Source organism: Pinus tabuliformis, chromosome 4_1 (genome assembly GCF_031772625.1).
Source record: "Pinus tabuliformis cultivar Carrire ecotype Pingquan chromosome 4_1, CPIR1, whole genome shotgun sequence".
Taxonomy (NCBI): Eukaryota; Viridiplantae; Streptophyta; class Pinopsida; order Pinales; family Pinaceae; genus Pinus; species Pinus tabuliformis.
The window spans coordinates 745,517,149-745,537,885 of NC_142303.1; the positions used below are offsets into that span (position 1 = coordinate 745,517,149).

The following is a 20,737-nucleotide window of genomic DNA, read 5'->3' on the forward strand; positions in this document are numbered from 1 at the left end:
AACCCCTCCTCTTAAGGGGAAAACCCGTAAATCTCTTCTCTTCTTATAGATTCTTCAATTGACGAATATCGTGACCTAGTGACTCAGATAAATACCCTCCAAGATCTAGATCAATCTGGCCTCCAGCTGCACTAACTTCGACCTCCCAGTCTAGATCTGAAATTTTGTCTCCCAGTAACTGGTGCAATTGTTGTTGTTTCTCTTGAAGACTTCGATCCCCCTTGATTAGCCTTCTATTTCCTTCATTGACCCTTCCTTGAGTCTTAGGGCTAAGGAGACACCCTAAGAGACCTTCACTTTCCTTCCCTTCTCTTCTTCTTCCAAAATCAAATCAGAGAGAATCCTAGTGCAAAAACCCTAACTTCGATCTTCTCAAGAGAGAGATCTAGCCCAGCTCTTCGACTTCCTCTTCTTCCTACCCTTTTCTTCAACTTCTTCTCTTCCTCTTCTTCACATAGAATGAGATGAGTGAGTGTGTCTTATGGAGGACGAGTTCCTCTCTTTATATAGGCTCTTCCAAAGGTGGGTGTGGCTCTTCATGTAGACTGACTTGATCTTGGAGGTATTTCGACACTTTAAAGACAAAATATTTTTTGTTTACAAGATACAATGTGCCCATAGGGTCTTCAATATATGACAATGACTCTTAGACCGAGGACAAACCCTAAAAGCACTCAATGGGTGTTTGACCTGTAAAATAAAAGAACTTGAGCATGAAACCCATGCTCTAATAATAATAATTTCTTTTCATTTTAGCATTTACAAGAATACATTTCATAGTTATGAAAACCGAACCTAATTACACATTTTTCAACATTAAAGACTTTAGATTTTAGGCATAAGCATTAAAAATAAGGAAAAAAATAATTAAATATAAATAAATAAATAAAAATTAATTAAATATTTGTAATTAATGATGAAATATCACAATTCAAGAATAAAGAAATAAATAAATAAGAATTAATTAAATATTCGTAATTAATAATGAAATATAACTCAATCTTGAAGTTGATACACATAATGCAATACAAATTGATACATGTAACACCATAGAAGTTAAAAAATGTTGAAAAAGATATAGAGAAATTAGTTTTTCTCAGATTTAAGAATCTACGAATTTTAAATAAATTAATTTTTAGAAGTCGAAAAATGTTGAAAAATATATTGAGAAATTAGTTTTTCTCAGATTTTAAGAATCTAAGAATTTTAAATAAATTTTTGAGTGAAATTTAATAAGCTATGATATTTAAGTAAGTTTTGTTTTTATAGAGGAAAAACTTACAAAATTAAAAATTTAGAGACTTAATAGCATTATATTCATGATAGATAACAAAAGTGTAATGCATCAACTATTAAGCAAAATGAGAAGAACAACGTAATGCAACAAAAGAAAATTATTCATGGCATTGAAAGGTACTTTCATATCCCGGAGAAAAACAACATAATGCAGCAAAGGAAAATTATTCATGGCATTGAAAGGTACTTTCATATCCCGGGATGATAGAAAGGTTTCACTTGGATAACATTTACACCATCGTATATCCCCTTCTAACAATAATATAATGTATATAGATAAACATATATATATATATATATATTTGCAATAAATAATAATAACAACATCGTATATCCCCTTCTTACAATAATATAATGTATGTAGCTAAACATATATATATACGTGCAATAAATAATAATAATATAATAATATATGTTAGTAAACAATAATTATTTATGGAATCATATCGCGGGGTGATAGAAAGGTTATCACTTGGATAACATTTACACCATCATATATCCCCTTCCAATAATATATATATATATATATTCTTGCAATAAATAATAATAATATAGTATATGTTAGCAAACAATAATGTAATGTATGTAGCTAAATATAAATATAAAACATATAGTTGACATGTAATATGCTATAAAAACATAAATAAAGAAAAACCAAGTTTATAGATCAATAGAATTAAGTAGATAAAATATTTACATATAAATTGTTGAAAATAGCAACAAGAAATGCTGAAAATAGCAACAAGAAATTCTAAATAGCATTGCTAAATATAGCATTTCAGGATATTTCAATTTTAATTTGTCCTTGAATTAAAATTGAGAATTAAAATTCGAATTTAGTCTCACCAATTGTTTGAAAAGTAACTAATTAATTCATCATGAGTTAATTAGTTGGAGAAATTCAAACATGAAGTCGTGAAGTCATGCAACACTTATCCCTTTAATTGAGGAAGTTATCCCGTAATTAAGGAGATAAGGATGAGTTGTATTTGAGTTGTAATTAGTTAGCTCAGTTAACTGAGTTAAGTCCAGTTATATTAGTTCCAAACAGTTTGTGGAACTGATTGTGAGTTCAGTGAGTTAATGCATGCATGCATGCATGAAACTGGTGTACTCTAGATAACTGAATATTCTCTCATAAATAACTCATGCATGCATGCATGAAACTGGTGTACTCCAGATAACTGAATAATCTCTCATAAATAACTCATGCATGTCAGTTTAGGCAAAGGCCCAGTTGAGATTAAAGACAAGGACATTGTACTATCAGTTGAAGGAATTTTCCTATAAAGGAAACTCATCCATGCAGAAGGAATAAGGTTCCTTGAGGATTGCGCAGTTTTCCACGGTGTGAGATCAGTGTTACACTTGGTAACAGCAGGATCACCCAAGTGAAACAGTGCAAGGAAATAGGAGGCTTGGAAGGCAAAGGAGAAGGTTTAAGAGAAACCTTGTTTGCCTAAGAGCATCTGGGAGGAATGTACTGAGAGCTGGCTACCTGTGAGAGCTAAGGCTTTGTATAATCTTGATGTATTTCCACCTTGTATGATAATACAGATAGCGAGGTTTTTAGTTGAGGCTTTCCCCAAAGTATTCTTCTATGTTTCATGTCTGATTGATTTCTTCTTCTCTACTATATGTGTTCTGTTTGATCTTGCTCAAATCGATTAAACTTCCGCAAGTTTGATAGTAGAAGTAGATCAAGTATTTTGCTTTAGTTACATTGCATTATTAAGTGATCTACAGTGAGAATTTCTACATGGTATCGAAGCTAACTGATCTATAGAAAAATTTCTACATATTTATCGTGACAATGTACATATAAATATCTTAATAATAATCAAAAATTATATTTTTACAAATAATAATAATAATAAATTTATAATAATTATAATTTTACATATCCATTTAAGGTACGATTTTCAGATAAAATGTAGACAATTCTGCAACCAACACAGATCCTTACATATCCATAAGTCCTTTAAGTTACGATTTTCAGATAAAATGTAGAAAATGCTGCAACCAACACAGATCCATATCCATTTTAAATGATCAAAATATTTTAAATTATCAAAATATTTACATTTTATATAGTCAATATTTAAGCGTACAAAAATTTAATCATTTTCTTTACATTGTAGACCCAGAAATAAAAACAAACACCAACTTTCTTAAAATATTAATAATCATTTTCTTTACATTGTAGACCCAGAAATAAAAACAAACTCCAACTTTCTTAAAATGTTAGTATTAATGCAATGGTATGCTTTATCCACTCTAAATATTTATTAAAGTACTTACAACTCTAAAGCAATCCAACAAATGGAATGCTTGAATCAAATCAAGGCTTCAATATTCTTAAAATATTCAAATAGGAAGATACAATGGATGCTTTATCCACTCTAAATAGTTATTAAAGTACTTAGGACTCTAAAACATTCCAAAAAATGGCATACTTAATCAAAATATAGAATATAATGATTTCGTTCTTAACAATGATAAAGAGACTTTCCTTAAAATTAAGAGAATGCGGCTGTAATGACTCGAGATGATGAGAAGAAATACTTTCCTTGAAATTAAAAGAATAGAGAATGGGCCTATAATGACTCGACATGATGGGAAGAAACTATTAGTGATGTTTTCTGAAAAAAAATCACTTCCAAAGAGGATGATTGGATATACCTTCTCAACACCGGAACTATGGTAGTTTGTGTATTGAGTCACCTTTGCGGTATGCGCAAAATTGAACATAAAAAAAAAAAGGTGCTAAATATGTGTAAAACTGATTATGAGGGTGTTAAAATATTTAATTTTACATTGTGTATTCTGTGTCTCACTAGTCACAAGTGTTAAAGCTCTAGTCATGTGGATTTGCCTTTGAATGGCATCTTCCAACTGCTTTACCCTAAATAGTCTAAACATATATCCATCCATTGTTCATGTGCATTGCAAGAGTAGGGTTTCAGATGTGGGTCTGTATTGTGAGTCCCTCCTCTTCCAGTTTAGTTGTGTCTGCATTGTGAGTCCCTCCTCTTCCACCGCCGTCTGCCAAAAGGTGTTGTCTTACCATAAACAAAATGTTTGTACCTCCTCATTTGTACATCGAGACAGGAATTATGACACTGCTACTGATATTTTTAGTGTGCATTGAGTGCTTCATCTGGTCTATTATAACAACGAATCTAAAATTCTAGTTTCTTTGATGAACCCTCACAATATCATTTCAAAGCCAAGGCCAAGATCGTCTCCTCTTTGAGAATCTCCTCTTTCTTGTTTTAAGATCATGAAAGCTTTTCAAATTCCTTCCGAAATTTTTATTACCAACCTATTTTCTAAAATTTGCGTGATATTTTTTCACCTATGTTCACACCAACCCTTTTAATGCATGCCAAAATCAAATGCCAATCTGCAAAGCATCCCTTACATAAAGAAGTTGAACTTTCGCAATCAAAATATGTCTCTAGCCACTGCCCAATAAGTCAAAAACAGCATCTTCTGGTAAATCCTTTTTGAAGATCACCTGCCACATAAATTCTGGCAAATGAAAACAGACCTCCACTGGGACTGTCTACAAAAATTCCCAATGGAGTTTCCAGTATCCTCGAGAGCCAAATCCATCCAAAAGTGGAAAGACAAGTTTAGAGGATGGTACCATTATGGTAGGGTTAAACTCTAAAACCAGGGTTTTGGTCATAGAATGCCGCTCTTCCACACATTTCCTCTCCTCGAAATCCCTTGAGCATAGATAAATTTGTGTAAGTTTATCTGCCCAGTCTATCAAAACTGACATATCAAGCCAGAGACCATGTAATCTACAAATGACTCATGAGAGCAGTGTTGAAATTTATTTACGGTACTGTTCAACTATGTCATATAGGTTACATTCAATACAGGACCCATTGTTTGTCTAGCTTGTCAACAAAAATTCCCTGAGAGCATTGTTCTCGAACTTCCTACTGGCCACGAGACCCACAGCTACTCTCTGAAGGACATCCCTAAATGAAGAAAATCATCCTCGAGGAAGGCAATTCACCACTTCCTTTTGAAGACCATTTAAGACAGTAGCAGAATTCCAAAGTTGTTCTAAAAGGAAGCCTCCTTTCATCATTCCTTAGAGCACTTGGATATTAGCGCCCTTGTAATCATTGGGTATGCATTGTCTAAAAAGGGGCTTACCAAGCACCCACTAAAAGCACACAATTTCACCCTGACGGATCTGCAACAAAGAGTGCCTAATCTGCGATTCTGCACCTGCTTACTAAACAACGAGACAACCTCTAGGAGCTACTGAACCCCTTGGAATGTCAACTATTGGGTCATTCCAGAGCATCTCATTTCTCTCTAAACCGTCAGCTGAGATCTCAATCTCGAGTTGCCTGAAGCCCATGGCAGCAAAGCACTACCCCCACTTGGAATCATGCTAATGTTACAAGACGTAAGTCTCTTGGCTGGCTGCCTTCAAACTAACATCTAGCATTGTAATGTATAACATAATGAAGATATCTAATGTCAAAAAATGTACTTCATTAACAAAATATTTTTTGGACGGTATCTTTTTCAAAGAGGTATATCCCTTCCTCAATCAAAACAATCATAACAAAGAATGTCCAGTTATACTTAGAGCATTTGAACTCCAAGACTATGTTAATCATAGCATACAAGCAGCTTTAATCAAAAGGCATAGTGTATGGTGATGGTCATACACAAAGAACTTGAAGGTCATTTACATTGTTCGCTGCCCTAGCCCAAGCAAACATATAAAACTTGCCCATAAAAATATTTTCTTGTGTTCAGAATATGAATTTAGTAACAGTAAAGCTTGTGTAGTGATGGTCATACCCAATTACCTTGAAGGTCAGTTATGTTCGTTGCCATAGCCATTCATGGTGGAAGTCCCCATCTTTCTATTTAGCTAGTAGCCCAAGCAAAAATATAAAACTCGGATGCCCCTATAAATATTTTCTTTGTGTTCACAATCTGAATTTAGTGAAATCCAGTGAAGCTTATCAATGCGTTCAGATGGTCAATACAGCATCTATGAAACTTTTCGTATCATACTACTGCAGGTATTAACATTAGGACTTAATGAAGAAACATCTAGAAGCAATAAGAATATCCATAGCCTAAAAGGGGCACGTCTTAACGTCAAATACATTGTCTTAAAATGTAAAGATCCTCACTACGTAGAAACAGCAGACCTCTTAATGAGCCTCACTGTAGTTTAAAGGAATGAAGCTTGGCATGAAAGAAGGCATCTAACTCTAAATAAGCAATCAAAAATGGCTGCCGAGTCCCGACTTATGAAAATTTCACAAATTATCATTATTATAAATAAGTCAATTTTATAATTTATTTCCAAACTCGGAAAAATGTCAACCCACATCTCCAATTTTGCCTGTGAAAGCAATATCTAGAATGTAGTTAGACGAGATTACTTTACAACATATATTTGTCAGTGTGCTAAATGCATTATGCTATTAAAAATGGCATATGTAATAACTAATCACAATAAACAAACACCACTTTAGCCCTTTTACAGGTAAATTTATTAAAATAAAGCAACTATGCACATGATTTGAATAACATAAGCACGTATGTCATGTCCGTGTAGGAACGCTTCTGTTGGGTACGGAAAACCCTAATATCCAAGCCAGGTGGGAGGTATAAGCTCAAACTTGTACTTTGCACAGGTTAATACATCATAGTAATCCATTTGAGTAAGACAATCACGGAAATCTGTGAAAAGCCTCTCAAAGAGCCTCCATTGGACAGCATGTGATTCGTAATATGGATAAGGAAGAAAAACCTGAAGAGAAATGCTCATCTGAATTAGAACTAGTAATCGAAACATATCCAGAAGCTAGTGAGAAAAATCTTCAGACTCTGACCAGTTCTTTACCTCCCATTCTTTTGTAATACGCATAAGCAAATGAAAAGTATGTTCATTTTCCTCAAGGCTGTTGATCACTGCTAGCCAAACTTTTGATGCCAACTCGTGGGCAGTGTCCCTTGCTTTGCCACATGCTAGAAATTGATCTGCTCAAAAGAAGAGAATCAACTTTAAGTTAACTTGGCCAGTTCTCCCCTCGAGATTAATTGGCTTAAAATCTGCCAAACATGCACACACCACTTACCATGTTTCAATTTTCAATGAATCTTTACAATGGCAACCAACAATAAAACTCGCAATGCAGGAAAGAGAAAACATCAGTAGCCAAATATGAGTAGAATATTTTCACAAGAAAAGAAACAATAGGGTTCTGTATTGTATAATGTGACCCCCATGAGGTAAGTCAATGATAATGACCCTGAGGAAACCCCTATTGATATTTCTGTTTCAGAATATGAAATTCTATATGCGAGTATATACTATAAACAACACACACTCCTGGTGTACTTTGTTGGTCGCATTCCCGCATATAAGATGTTCAAGCAACATGCTCAATATACTTGATACCTGTTTCAGGTGCCACAGACTATACCATAAGATTAGAGACTCTCTGTTGATGGCCAAACCTGATCCATCCCAATCCCAAACCAACCAAGCACCTCATGCTCAATCAGCCCCTCAATTATTATGAAGATGGATGGGTTCAGGGGGTTCAAGAATCAAAAGAACTCTTAAGTTAATAAGGCTACAGTTGCCCAAAAGGCTCATGTCAGTGATCCATCAGCCTCTGTCATGCCGACTTCAAGGAAGACTATCATCTTGGACACAGTGAACAAGCCAATCTGGAAGTCTTCAAACCCCGAGGAAGCTCGAGGAAACCTAAAATCCACACCATGCACATATTTTTCTCATGTACTCCATGCCACATCAACCTCAAAGTCCTTCGATGGTCTAACATAGCTAATTGATAATGCTGTCTTTGATAATATGGATTCCATCTCCCTTACCAGTGCAGGGAGTGTCACGTAATGTCAAGAGAGATGGTGACCCTTGCAGTTATGGTCAGAAAGATTTGGCCTTGTTTCAAAATCTGGATATATTCTATCTGCAAGAGGTTGAGATGTCTGGCTTTCTTTTGAAGAGTTCTTTGAACTATATTTCACCAAATGCAGACATATTTACTTCTGCCAGTGATCAAGGGTGGGTGTAGTAACCTCATTTCTCCCCAGCTAGTTTTTGCTATTATGGGTTTTTTCTATTATGGATTGGGTAACAAACCCCATTCAAAGATTACTTTGGATCTTTGGATCTTTGGATTATCTTGAATACAGATGGCTACATGCTAGACTTGGTAAACATTTATATGGCCAATGAGGTAGAAAAATGAAACAAGCAAACTTCTGGAGATGGATGGTTGGTGAACTCCCCAAAGTTCACTAGCTTGTCTGCAAAGATTTTAATATGGTTAATGCTCCAGAAGACGAGTCATGCTTCCTGTCAGACACACTCAAGGAAAGAAAGAAGCTTGTTCTTCCCTCAAATCAAAGCTCAGGTTATATGACCAAAAATAATTTCAGGAGCACTGAATCAACTGAGTTTTGCTTGACTTCATCAAAATATCCAGAGGGCCAAAAAGACCCAACAAGGTCCTGTTGTCTAAACTCTAGACTCCCAAAAAAACACTTTTTTGGCGGGAAGCTTGCCTATTGAAGTGTTCGGAAAGACCACACTTGCAAACTAATAGCCTATCTATTTTTCTGTTTCATGTGGTGCCACTAAAATGTGTGTAAGGCCCACAATATTATGAATGTTTACCACTTGAAGAATCAGAGTTGCCTGAACTGTATCAGAAGAATATGGAATCTTATTCCTGCCAATAGGAGAAGATGGTCAAGGTTGAATGGTGGGAAGAGCCCTCACCTTAACCACCTTGTTCCTGAGGGGTTAATTTCAGCAACTCACCACAATTTGACAAAAGCAACATAAGTTTGCCATGGATGAGCCCGCACAGATTAGTCAAGGGCATCAATCCAATCCCTTTAATCAAGAACTTCATGTTAGGGCAACCAAGCTCTGACACGATCTGAAAGTAGATGAATTTTGAAGCAAAAAGGGAGCCCAGTTATGCCAAACTACAAAAGACATCTTCAGGGCTCTAGCTTCTAAGGAAATTATGAAGAAAATTTATGCACAAGCCACTACAAAATCATAAATGGTTTTTCAAGCAAAAGGCATTAGTTAAGAATGTAGAGTGGACATGCAAACTTGTTTGGAAACAGTTCCAATAAACTCTCAAAAGTCTGTAAAAGGATATGCAAGCAGCGGCAGACTTTGGATGAGTTAACAGCTTCCTTCTCAAATATTGTTGAGAATGTTGATTTATGTAGCTGGGGAAGGTCTTCTTCTAGCTTTGTGTCTTAGCATGAGAAGACTTTGATTTGCATCTTTGGGTGCTTGCATACAAGGTGTGATGTGATTTTTTATTTCTTTCATAAAAGTTCATTAACTATTTTTTTTGAAAGGAAAGACCCAATGATTAAGCAAGAGCCGAGACGTCCCGAACCGATGGAGTAAAAACTCCATGGGCCTATTCAATAAAAGCTAAAGTGTGCCTCTGGAGACTTGAACATGTTGGCATTGTAGTATTGGCATTGATGTCAACAGGGTCTTGGTGTTGTTAATCATATGCTTATGTCTACCTCATGATGTGCGATGAGTGTTTGGCGGTTGCAGTGTTCAGCTTGAAGATCTTGTTAGTTGGCATTGATGTCAACATGTTTATGACATGACCTAGTGTAGGAATGGGAGGTTGAGTAAAAATGGTTGCAATGTATGATATGATGGCTTATCATAGGTTAGTGATTGACTTGCCACAGATGTTGGAGATGTTGTTGCTGCAGGTGTTGCATATGCTTCTACATGTGTTGGAAACATTGGATATGTTGCTACATATGTTGGAGGTGCTTCTACCAGTGTTGGAGGCATTTGGATGACATGATGTTGTTGCGGGAGTTGGAAATGTTGTTGCTGCAGGAGTTGGAGATGTTGCTATAGGTGTTGGAGGTGTTTAAAAAGGTTGTTAGTGTTGCTTGAGGAGCTGGAGGTGTTGGTCTTGGTGATGAGGTTGGCAGACTAGGGACTGCTTGTCATTGACTTGTTGCAGAAGTTATTGGCCTATGTCATCAGTTGCAGACTTGTTATAGAGGCTTGGAGGTGTGTCCAGGAGTTGATGAAGGTGTCCAAAAAGGTTGGGCGGGTTCTAAGCTAAGGGAAGATGGTTTTCTTTCATCCTCTGCCCCAGTCGCATGGATGATGGGTCATCAAAGCGACTGAAAGTCTCCAATCGTTGGCAAACAAGGTTGTGGGAGCCACTGAGGAGCTATAGTCGAGTTTGTGCAGTGCTGTGCATGCGATTGAGCATTTTCACAAGATTTTCTCTGCATTCCTTGCGCAACTCAGCTAATTTTGGTATTATGGCAACATTCTTGATCAAAAATTTTTGGCATATGGTCGAAAAAGTTAGTGGGGCCTCCAGAAACTAATCAAAGTTGAAAATATCAAAAGGAAAGTGGAGTTAGTGGCTTGATCGAGTCAATGAGATGAATCCGGATCAAATCAAGCATATGAACAGAGTTTGTGGAGCTCAGTAGTTCTTAGTAATTATTGAGTTGAGCACCTCAGTTCATCTATATATTAGACATAGCTCAATTATAGTTTGGTTGGATGAGTTATGTGTTGAGTGAGTGTGCAAGCTGTGTGAGTTGTCTAATGCAGATTTTCTTAAGCAGTTTGCAGTTGTAGCAACAAATAGCGTAAATGTGTTTCAGCGAATGTTTTGTGCAGTGAGTGAGAAGGTGAAGTGTGGATTGGTAGAAGTGTGTGGAGAGATTGTGTTGTAGGTTGTGATGTATTTGGAGATTGGAGATTTGGTTTTTGATTGTGTTCTGATGATATGTTGTTGTAGTGCTCATGTTGAGCAGTTCTCGGTTCCAGTATGAAATATTTTGAAACGAGAACCACATAGAGGAAAGGAGTTGGAGGACTCTAGCGAAATCAATATAAGGCAGTAGTTTTCTCAATCTAATGGTGGTTTGATAGTTTGCCAGAAACTAGGTGAGGCTCGTTGGTTGTGGTGGCTTCCAGCAGATCAGAGTCTATAGAGTCGATTGATAGTTCAAGAGTAACCAAGAGAGGATCGTTGATCGTGGTGGCCTTCAATGGATGGTAGTACGTAGATCCACATGAGAAAGAGTCTCCATTTGGTAGTAGCCAACTAAATATCTATCTAAAGAATTTCCTTCACATAATAGAATATTTGAGCAGCACAACCACAACGGGTGGTTTTTTGCCGTAGAGAGGGTTTTCCACCAAAAATAGCTGTGTCTATTGTGTTGATTGCTTTCATGGTTTTACTTGTGTTTTATGCTCTAATCTTTGCTTATGTGCTTCAGTTTGAGCATGGTTTTAAAAAATAATAATTTGGAGAAAAAGTTTAAAAGTGCTTTCACTACGGATTCACCCCACCCCCCCGCTCTCTTATCAGTAGTGATCTAGTTTCCAACAATTGGTATCAGAGCAGAGCTCTCGGTTGCAGCTTGATCACTAGAAAGTGGATCTTGGAGTTTTTGGCAAATTTTTGCAAATTTTTCAAAATGGATCGGCAAGGAATTCCAATGCTTCATAAAGGTAAATTTGCACCTTGGAGAGCAAATTTGGATTCATATTTTTTGTTCATTGATGAAGATATTTTGCTATCAGTTGAGTATGGAATTAAAGATGAATCTAATGATATGGCTAAAGGATTATTTTGATTAGTATTTCAAAATCTGATAGCATGTATGTGAGACACTATGACACTGCAAAAGTAATGTTGGACAGACTACAAAGCTTGTATCTTGGAGGAAAATTGCAGATTTCAGAAATGGAGAAAAATGGAAAGGATTCAACACATATTGCAGTAGTAAATCAGGTCTCCTCACAAAAAGAAGATGAAAGTTCAGATGCTAAAGAAGATGATGAAATTTCTGGTGATAGTAGTGATAGATCAAGCATCCATCTTGAGAGACAGGAAAAATATATCAATAGCAAAGATGAAGAGCAATCAAAGATAATGGTCATAGAAGCAGAAATTAAAAGGCTCACAACTAAAAATAAAGATCAACGAATGCTGCTACAAATGTTTGGTGAAAAGGAATGTGCATTCAAAGAAGAAATTTCAGATTTGAAGACTCGGTTGGAAGAAGGAAGAAAAATCAAAAATGGAATGAGGAAGCAGTACAAGGAATTGGAGGATGAGTGCCAAAAATTTAAAGTTGAAGCAAAATCTACAAGAAAAGATTTAGAGAGGTTCAAAACTAGTGCTCAAGCTTCTACAAGCAAATCAAAAATTGTTGGAGCAGCTAGTAGCAGTGAGGAAAAGGTAAATCAATAGCCATGCAAAAAGTAGAAGAACAAGCATAGAAGGCCAAAGAAGAAGAATAGAATTGGAAGATGTTATAATTGTGGAATATGTGGACATATAGCAGCAATTTGCAGTAATGAAAAGATCAAACCTTCTCATCAAAAGGAGCAGCCAAAGGAGAAGCAACCTCAAGCATGCATGCAAAGAAGATCTCCATCATTCAAGTATAATAGTCCATTTTATGGTTATTGTTTCTCATGCAATGATTTTGGCCATAGGGTTATTGATTGCAGGGCACATGCAAGGAATAAAAATCAGATCAGCAGAAGATATCAAGTTATTCCTCAGTTCCTTGGTCACATTAGATGTTTTGTGTGTGACAATATTGGCCATAAGGCCAAGGATTGCAAACTGCCCATGTGTTACAGGAGATCGAACCAGAGAGAGAAGAATATGCAAGGCCAACCGCATAAGAAGAAGGATCAGCAGATGAAAGTTTGGAGGAGAAAAGAGCAGCAAGGAACTCCCATCAAAAACTGAGGCCTGCATGGTCTCAGGGGGAGCATATGGTTGCATCATGAGTTGCATGTATATTTTTGGATGTGCAGCCATATCTGAAAGAGTGCATGAAGATAAATCTGCATATTGAGAGATGCATGTGTTCAGGGGGAGTTCATGAGGTTTGAAGTGTATTTTTATTTCTGATCTATTTTCTTCCAGTTTATTTATCAGTTGGATCAGCGATATTGTTACTATTACTAATGGTTTTTAGAGCAACTGCATATTGAGTTCTTGTTGATGTTATTGGAGGTATGGCAGCCACATGGTTGTCTTATGCACATGGTCAAGGTGTGATGGAGGATCACACATTCAGAGGGGGCATATGCGCTTCCCAATGGATCTGCAGAGTGATGACATTGTGTTCACTGTGGAGGAACATGTGCATAATTTTGACATTGATTTGATGCAAGGAAGAAGTTTTTATTGTTGCTGCCAACTTACTAGTTGGATGAGATAGTATGGTTGCATGGCAAACTTGGCATGCTACTGGTGTTCTCATTGCTAGATCATAGCTATGACATGCTTTATTATACTTGTTGCTACCATGGAGATCTAATGATGTGTTAGAGTTGTGTTGTCGCAGCCACAACGCCCTCCAAATTTTGGCCTGCACCAAATTTCAGAGCCTACCTTGGTTTTCTATATTGTCATCACAAACATTGAAATCCATTCCATGTGTTTTCTTTAAGCGTTTTGGTCCCTTTGAGAAAAAAGCAAAATGTCGTGTTTTCACATTTTAAGTGTCGCACGATGTATATAAGCCTATTTTGGTGGTTTCAAGGGGTTATCTTTGTGTGAATGAGTTAATCTTACCATGTAAACATTTGTCACACTCATTCCCAAAGTTGTAAGAACCATAACACAAGTATCATCACAGTCATCACACAGTGTATCTTTAGTGTCACACTTGTCGTAAATTGTGGCAAAGTTGTCACACTGAGGGAAATGTGTTGTTCATATGTCCTAGATAATCTATGTTGTTGTGTCCTCAAGTGTTCTAAGTGTGTGATCACAGTCAAGTCATATCGTTGTTCACATCAGTTTCATTGCTCCCACACTTCGCCAAATTCTGGAAATTTTCTAGCAACTTAGCCTCATCTGGCCCTCCTGAACTACGCATTGTGCAGTTCCAGCCCTCAAGCTGCAACCTTGCCTCTTGACACTATGCAATGTGCAGTTCCTGCTTCCCAAGACTATGCACTGCACAGTCTCAATGCCCAAACCCAGACCTTGATCCCCAAAATTGCACAATTCAACCCTCCAGCTTGGCCCCAACTGCGCATTGTGAAGTCTCTGAGCTCAAGACCAGCCCTTGAGTTCCTGAGTTGCGCAATTTTGCAGTCACTAGGGCTGCTCTTCCTCCCAGAACTGTGCAGTTGGCTGAAATAGTGCAAAACCCTTCAACCCAGCTCACTAAGTCTCAAAACTGCACAATCTACCTACCCAGTCCAACCTGAACTGCGCATTGGGCAGTCTCAAGACTCAAGCTTCACCCCTGAATACCTGCACTGCGCAATACAGAATCACTGAACCTCTCCCTCAGCTTGCAACCCGGTTCCAACTCAATTAGTGGATCAACATGCACCATCTTAGACTAAGGGTTTATCGCAAAGATGTCGTCTTGTCATGAGTAAATTGCAGATGCAGGTACTCTATCAGTCCATGACAAGATGATGAAGGAGATGGAGAAGGGAAACATGCTGAAAGACATCTTTGTGGCTAATTATGCAAGTTGAGCAATCAACACAAAGCAAAGGGACACCAGTTTGCGATCACAGCTAAAGACTTGATATCATTGAACACTCCTCACCTCCAAGCCAAATGGAGGTGAACAGAAGAACATATTCAAGAAGACACACAGCAAGGAGCAGCAAGAATGGCTTGAAATTGCCATGTCATCATGTAGTCCATGTCAACAATGTCATGTCATGTCATGAGTTCTCATATGCCACATCATTATTGTGGATTATGTAATTATCTATTCAAAATGTATTGTAAAGTGGAAGTCCAAAGGACACACAAAATATGAAGCGTCATGTAAAGTCGAAAATTCATAGGAAATCAAACAATCATGAGGGTAGCCAGAGAGTCACAAGGAGGTGAAGCATCACCCCATTGGTTATATATATATACCCTCATTGTATGAGCAAAGGACTTTTCACCTTGGCTCCTCCCACAAGGCATTAGAGAGACAAGCTAGCTCTTTTGAGGAGCAAGTGGTGGCTCCAACACTCCGCTATTGGAGCTAGTGGTGTTCGATGTATCCATGTGTCTTGGGACTTTTTGTCGCACAGAATGTCTAAGCACCGTGAGAACAACTCAGATTGGGCACTGTCACCATGATCCCCAATCTCTCCATTTAAATTGTCTCCCAATAGCAGGCTAAGGGGGGTAGACCCTACAAAAATGGAATAAAGGAGAACTAGTTGGGAACCAACCAGTTCGGGAGACACAGTGAAGCAACCAAGTACTTGTTTTATATTTAGCAAGACTTATAGGATTCGAATAGATTCAAGCAATTGATACCAGTGCCTTATGAAGTCAACCAGCTTGATAGGAAATTTAGGACCAAGTAATTGATTTGCAACTGTTGCTTGGATGAAAGACTATCTTATATGAAATGCAGATCCTAAAGTTAATGTGAGATGCAGGAAATTTGGTTAATTTTAGTTAAATGCCTAAGTTAGGGTATTTTAGGCTTAATTGTGACTATTCCTCTCATATAAATAAGGAGAGGACACTTGAATTTTCATCGTCACTTGGATTTGGAATTTCGGCCTTGAGATTTTCGACATCTTGCCGAATGGGAAAGATGTGATCTATTGGAGCGAAATTGTATTGGAGCATTTGATTTTGTCTTTGGAGAAGTCACTTTGGATCAAAATTGGATTATACATGCATATTTTCTTGTAAGTGCCATGTTTAATGCAAATTTCTGATTTTTCATGTGTAATGTATAGAATAGATTGATGATCTAGGCTAAATTTGTGCCCTCATTTGTTGAACATCAATTGAATGAAAACTGGGTCAAATTATTGCATGCAATACTCATAATATGATATGTGAATGGCAATCCCCTTGGTGATCTCATGTTAGCTCTCCCAAGTGAAGTTTGATCCCTCACAAAGGTGATAGTTAGGGTTTTGATGCTAGGGCATCAAAATATCCTTACTCATTTGCAAAAATAAATCAATTTTAAGAGCCGATAAACAAAATTGACCTTAGGACTAAGCATTGGCCTTCCTTGTAGGTGATCAATTTAATTTTTTAACGATAAATTTTCGCTTTCTCTTTCTTGCCTTAATTTTGCCCCTTTAAGGCCAAGCATCCAAGCTAGGGGCAAGAGGAATTTTGGTTGTTGGAAAGTCTAAATATCAAGGGTAGGGTGGTTGCCACAAAATCACCAAATTTGGTAGGCATTCATTCCAACTTTATCCATAAATTTCCTTGCCCTGGTTGCTTTCCCTAGGGTAAACCCTGTTGGAGAATGTAACTAGTTTCAATCTTCATAATTTGTACCATTATGTATTTTATGTAAAAAGCAAGAGAAAAGAAAAAGAAAATTATTATTATTTTTCTAGATAAGCATGTTCTTCATTCTTCTAGGTTTTGAGTCAAAGAGTCAAAGTCCTATTTTGGACCTATTGTAAAAGAAAAAGAAAAGGAAATTTCAAAAGTAAATTTAGGGACAAAAACCCCTCTAGATGCCAAGTTGGCCCTGCCCTCAAAAGACATGATTGTTCGCACCCCCTTGGACAAGTATAAATTGTAGGAAGTGTTACCGCTCAAACTAGCAGGGATCCTAAAAGGGGATCCTTGAAGGGCTACTACTAGGCTAAGGGAAACAATACAGCAATAGCCCACTGTCACCTCGGCTAAACCTCTCTACTCTTTACGAACTTTCACCGATGGAAGGAGACCCATTATGATAAGGATCACAAAATGGATGGACCACTAATAAGGCGAGGGGTGATCCTGGAAACCTATTCACAAGAGAGGCTCAAATATGTGGCTTGCTTGTCTTGGAAGACAAGATGGAAGGCTCTCAAGGAAGGGCTTGAGGAGAATTTCAAGGGTTAGGTTTTGAGTATATCTTATAAAGGATATCCCTAATCCCTAGAATTCATGGGTTCCAGGTGATATTTGAAGAATTAACCTTGATAGTGCATGGGACCACACGGGACCAAGTGGACTTGAGGTTAGGTCAAGGCGATAGGATTTAGCAACCAATGATATGCTTGACCTAATTAGGGAGGGGAAAGGGATCAAGGAATGAATTTTCAATGAACGGCAATACAAAGATCCCAGTTAAGTTTCTAGCCTAAGGGAAACAAGGGCAAGAATTGGTCTTCGATCTAGGGCTTGTGATATCTCAAGATCCCACCATCGGAATCTCATGAAATTTGGAGGGCTTCTTGAGGACACACCAGCATAGTTGTGGACCAAATATCGAAGTATTTGGATTGCTAGATTGTGAGATAATTGATGCTCTAGGTGACCTAAAGGACTAGACCTAGAGAAGAGGAGATGGAAGAAGGAAAATAGGTTTAAGGTGATCACCTTATGGTGGACCAGTGCCTAATCTTTGGGGAGATTTAGAGTCGAGTAATTATGACTACGGACATTGAATTTTTTATGTGAAGGAGGCCTCAAAGACAAATTTGCATAACATTAGGGCAACAGCAAAGCAACTTCAAGAAATTTATACTTTGTTTTGCAAGATTGATGGCTTATCAAGATGAATTTCAATGAAGAAGCATCTCTAGGAACATTCATTAATAATACATGGCCCATACATGAAGCATCACTATCTAGAAACAGAATTTCCACAATTTCGCATAAATGGATGCAGTAAATTTGCCCTAGTATAGCGAAATCCCAGCAATAGTGTATGTGACAAGAATCATTAATTTGTACTTACATGTATTAAGAGTCTATCCAACCATCAAGAATTTGCCAATCAAGAAGCTCCAAGACAAGAGAAAATAATCCAAACATCAAAATTTATTCCATGTTCCAAAATTCGTCCTCCAAGAAGGATAGCAAAATTCTCAGGAGAGATACAAGTCCAATCCAAGTGATGATGCTAAAATGAATCCTCATCACTTCTATTTATACACCTCTAATGAGTTCAATTTAGCTACTTAAGCCTACATTAGCCCCTAAAATAAAATAATGTGCAAAATAACTAACTTTTGGTGACAAGCCCACCAAACTAGCTCATAAACAAAAGAATAAGCCTCTTAAGAGGTTGAATGATCAATAATACATGTCGTCGGGCCTTTTAAGAAGCCTGATGAAGTCCATAAGTGCCATAATGATGAATAGGACTCCCAAAAGTAGAGGACAAGGGATTGGCCCCTTGTTCTCCAAATAATAAACTTGTGGTGCTCCCAATGGGTGTGGGGGTACACAAGTAATCTCATGGGTCTCCAAGTAGATCGAAGATACCTGTAGACCATCTGTAAGGGCTCAGATGATAATGTGAGTGATGCCACAACAGCATACAAGTCCTGGGTCATCTGCCAAGTGCACGATACAACTGTGGGGCCAGTCGGGCATGGTGAACCAAGTGCATCTTCCTCATCCAATAGATGAAACTCGAGCAATCTTTGAACATCTCTAGGGATCCATGGAATGTTGTCTACTGCTGTGGAGGCCCATGGCTCTCTACACACACCCTACATGTGCCAATGTAGCCCTCTAAAGGTTTAGGACCCCGTATAGGGAGGTCAAACCCAAAATGGAAACCATCTATAATCCTACATAAGATCCAATACGTCCCCTTGCCTTCCGGTACAGCAATTCATTTAAAGAAATCGAGTTAAAGAACTTACAAACCATGGACAACAAGTGGGCACTTCATAATGGCATGCCCTTCCATAGTGGGTTTTGGCATGTGCTAATGTCTCCAAGCTCCAAGGGGGGTTAACCAAGTGCCCTATTAGGTGGTTTCTACTTTTAAAGGGGATGATCTGTCCAAGGTACATCCTTCAAATGGTGGTGGCATGCGATAAGGTGGTGACATGCAATAAAGTGATGGTACGAAGTAGGGGATGTAGGGGGCAACCCTGGGTCACATGCCAAGGTACGAGGGTAGCTAATAAAGGGGAAGCCCACACTTGGGTATATAATGTATAGGAGGGAGCAATCTTGGTACATGATTTACCTCTACCTTTATTTTTCCACCCTTCTTCATATGCCTTTTCCCTTTTATGATTTTTCTTTGGTTAACTACTCGGGGCTCAAGGAATAAGAGCATGATGTGTAAAGTATAGCAGTGGATAACCCCCTTTAAGGTGGGGTGGTTCATCACACACCAGGGGTTGGGACTGTTAATTTGGGGTAGCATTGGATGTGCTCTAGCCACGAAATTTGGTGGAGAGATTGGGGCACATGAGATCTCCAATACCTAGAAAGGGTTTGGGCAGATTCTAAACAGATCATGAGATATTAAAATAATTAATATTTTTAATGGAGTCCCTAAGTCTAAACTTAGGGAAAATAAAATATTAATGTGTATTAATATGAATCTGTGTTAGAGTGGTCCAAAAGACATGGATCAAACCAGATCTAATCTTAGCCGTTGATTAGGGACTTAATCTCGGCCGTTGAGATGTCAATAGGAAAGTATAAGAGGAGGCCTAAGGGTCACTTAGAGAGGACACCAGATGATCAATCATTCTATTCTCTAAAGCGGGGTTTGTTAAGAGAGATAGAATCAGTGATTGGGAGAGCAACTGAGGGGCATTGAGTACAGAGAAACAGAGAAGGCAGAGATTGTGTCAGGAGAGCAGCGCAGCAGCCAAGGAGGGTGACACAGAGCCAGCAAGGGCTCACGCAGGGCCACGCAAAGGCAGCCAAGTGCTGCGCAGAGCACCAGAGGGGCTAGCGCAGCTGATGCAGAGGCTCCCAGAGCTGACGAAAGGCCTCCTGGGGCTAATGCAGGCCAAGAAAGGCTGATGCAGGGCCAGCGTGGGACAAAGAGGGGCTGACATAGTCCAAATTGGGCAGACGTTGGGGTTACAGGAGCAGTTTTGTGTTGAGGAACTGCCAGAAGGATTTTTCGGGGTTTCAGCCAGGAGATTCCTCTCAAACTGTGAGGTATAGCTGCTAAGGAAATTCTCTGTTGGGTAGGCCAGTTTCGACACCCAGATTGTACTCTGATATTGCTTAATAAGAAAACCCTCAGATAGCTGCACCAATTTTCCCGCATTGGTTTTTTCCGGAGACATTGGTCCAAAAATAATGGTGTCATGTGGTGTGTTGTTCTTGTTTCTTTTAGGTGTTGATCTGTAATATGTTGAGCATGCACTGGTGTTTATTTTCAGTATTTACTTTGTAAATAACTTGTTAAAGAAAAATTAACAAGTAGGTAGGAATCAATCAGAAAAAGTGTTGAAGGGTTTCTAAATCAAGTAAACTTAGAAACTTCAACATGGTATCAGAGTGTGATTGCAGATCACAGGAGGACTAAGAGACATCAGCCAAGCGAAGCAATAGGAGCAGAAAACAGTTGTCCCGAGGTGACAAACGCTGTTTCTAGCAGCGCAGAAGCCAAGGAAGTGTGACGCAGAACCAGCCAGAGC

General features: G+C 38.1%; 1 protein-coding gene across 5 annotated transcripts in view; it reads right to left on the reverse strand.

Annotated features, from left to right (window-relative positions):
- Positions 1 to 6,612: 6,612 nt before the first annotated feature.
- LOC149178300 (uncharacterized) overlaps positions 6,613 to 20,737 on the reverse strand; it is an 84,418-nt gene continuing 70,293 nt past the window's right edge. For all 5 annotated transcript variants that reach the window (XM_089420311.1, XM_089420307.1, XM_089420310.1 and 2 more), the window contains exons 4-5: positions 7,196 to 7,332; positions 6,613 to 7,102 (exon numbers count right to left, since the gene is read on the reverse strand). In XM_089420311.1, the coding sequence (XP_089276437.1) occupies positions 6,935 to 7,102; positions 7,196 to 7,332 (305 nt within the window). In that variant the 3' untranslated portion in view covers positions 6,613 to 6,934. The remainder of the gene's footprint in view (positions 7,103 to 7,195; positions 7,333 to 20,737) is intronic.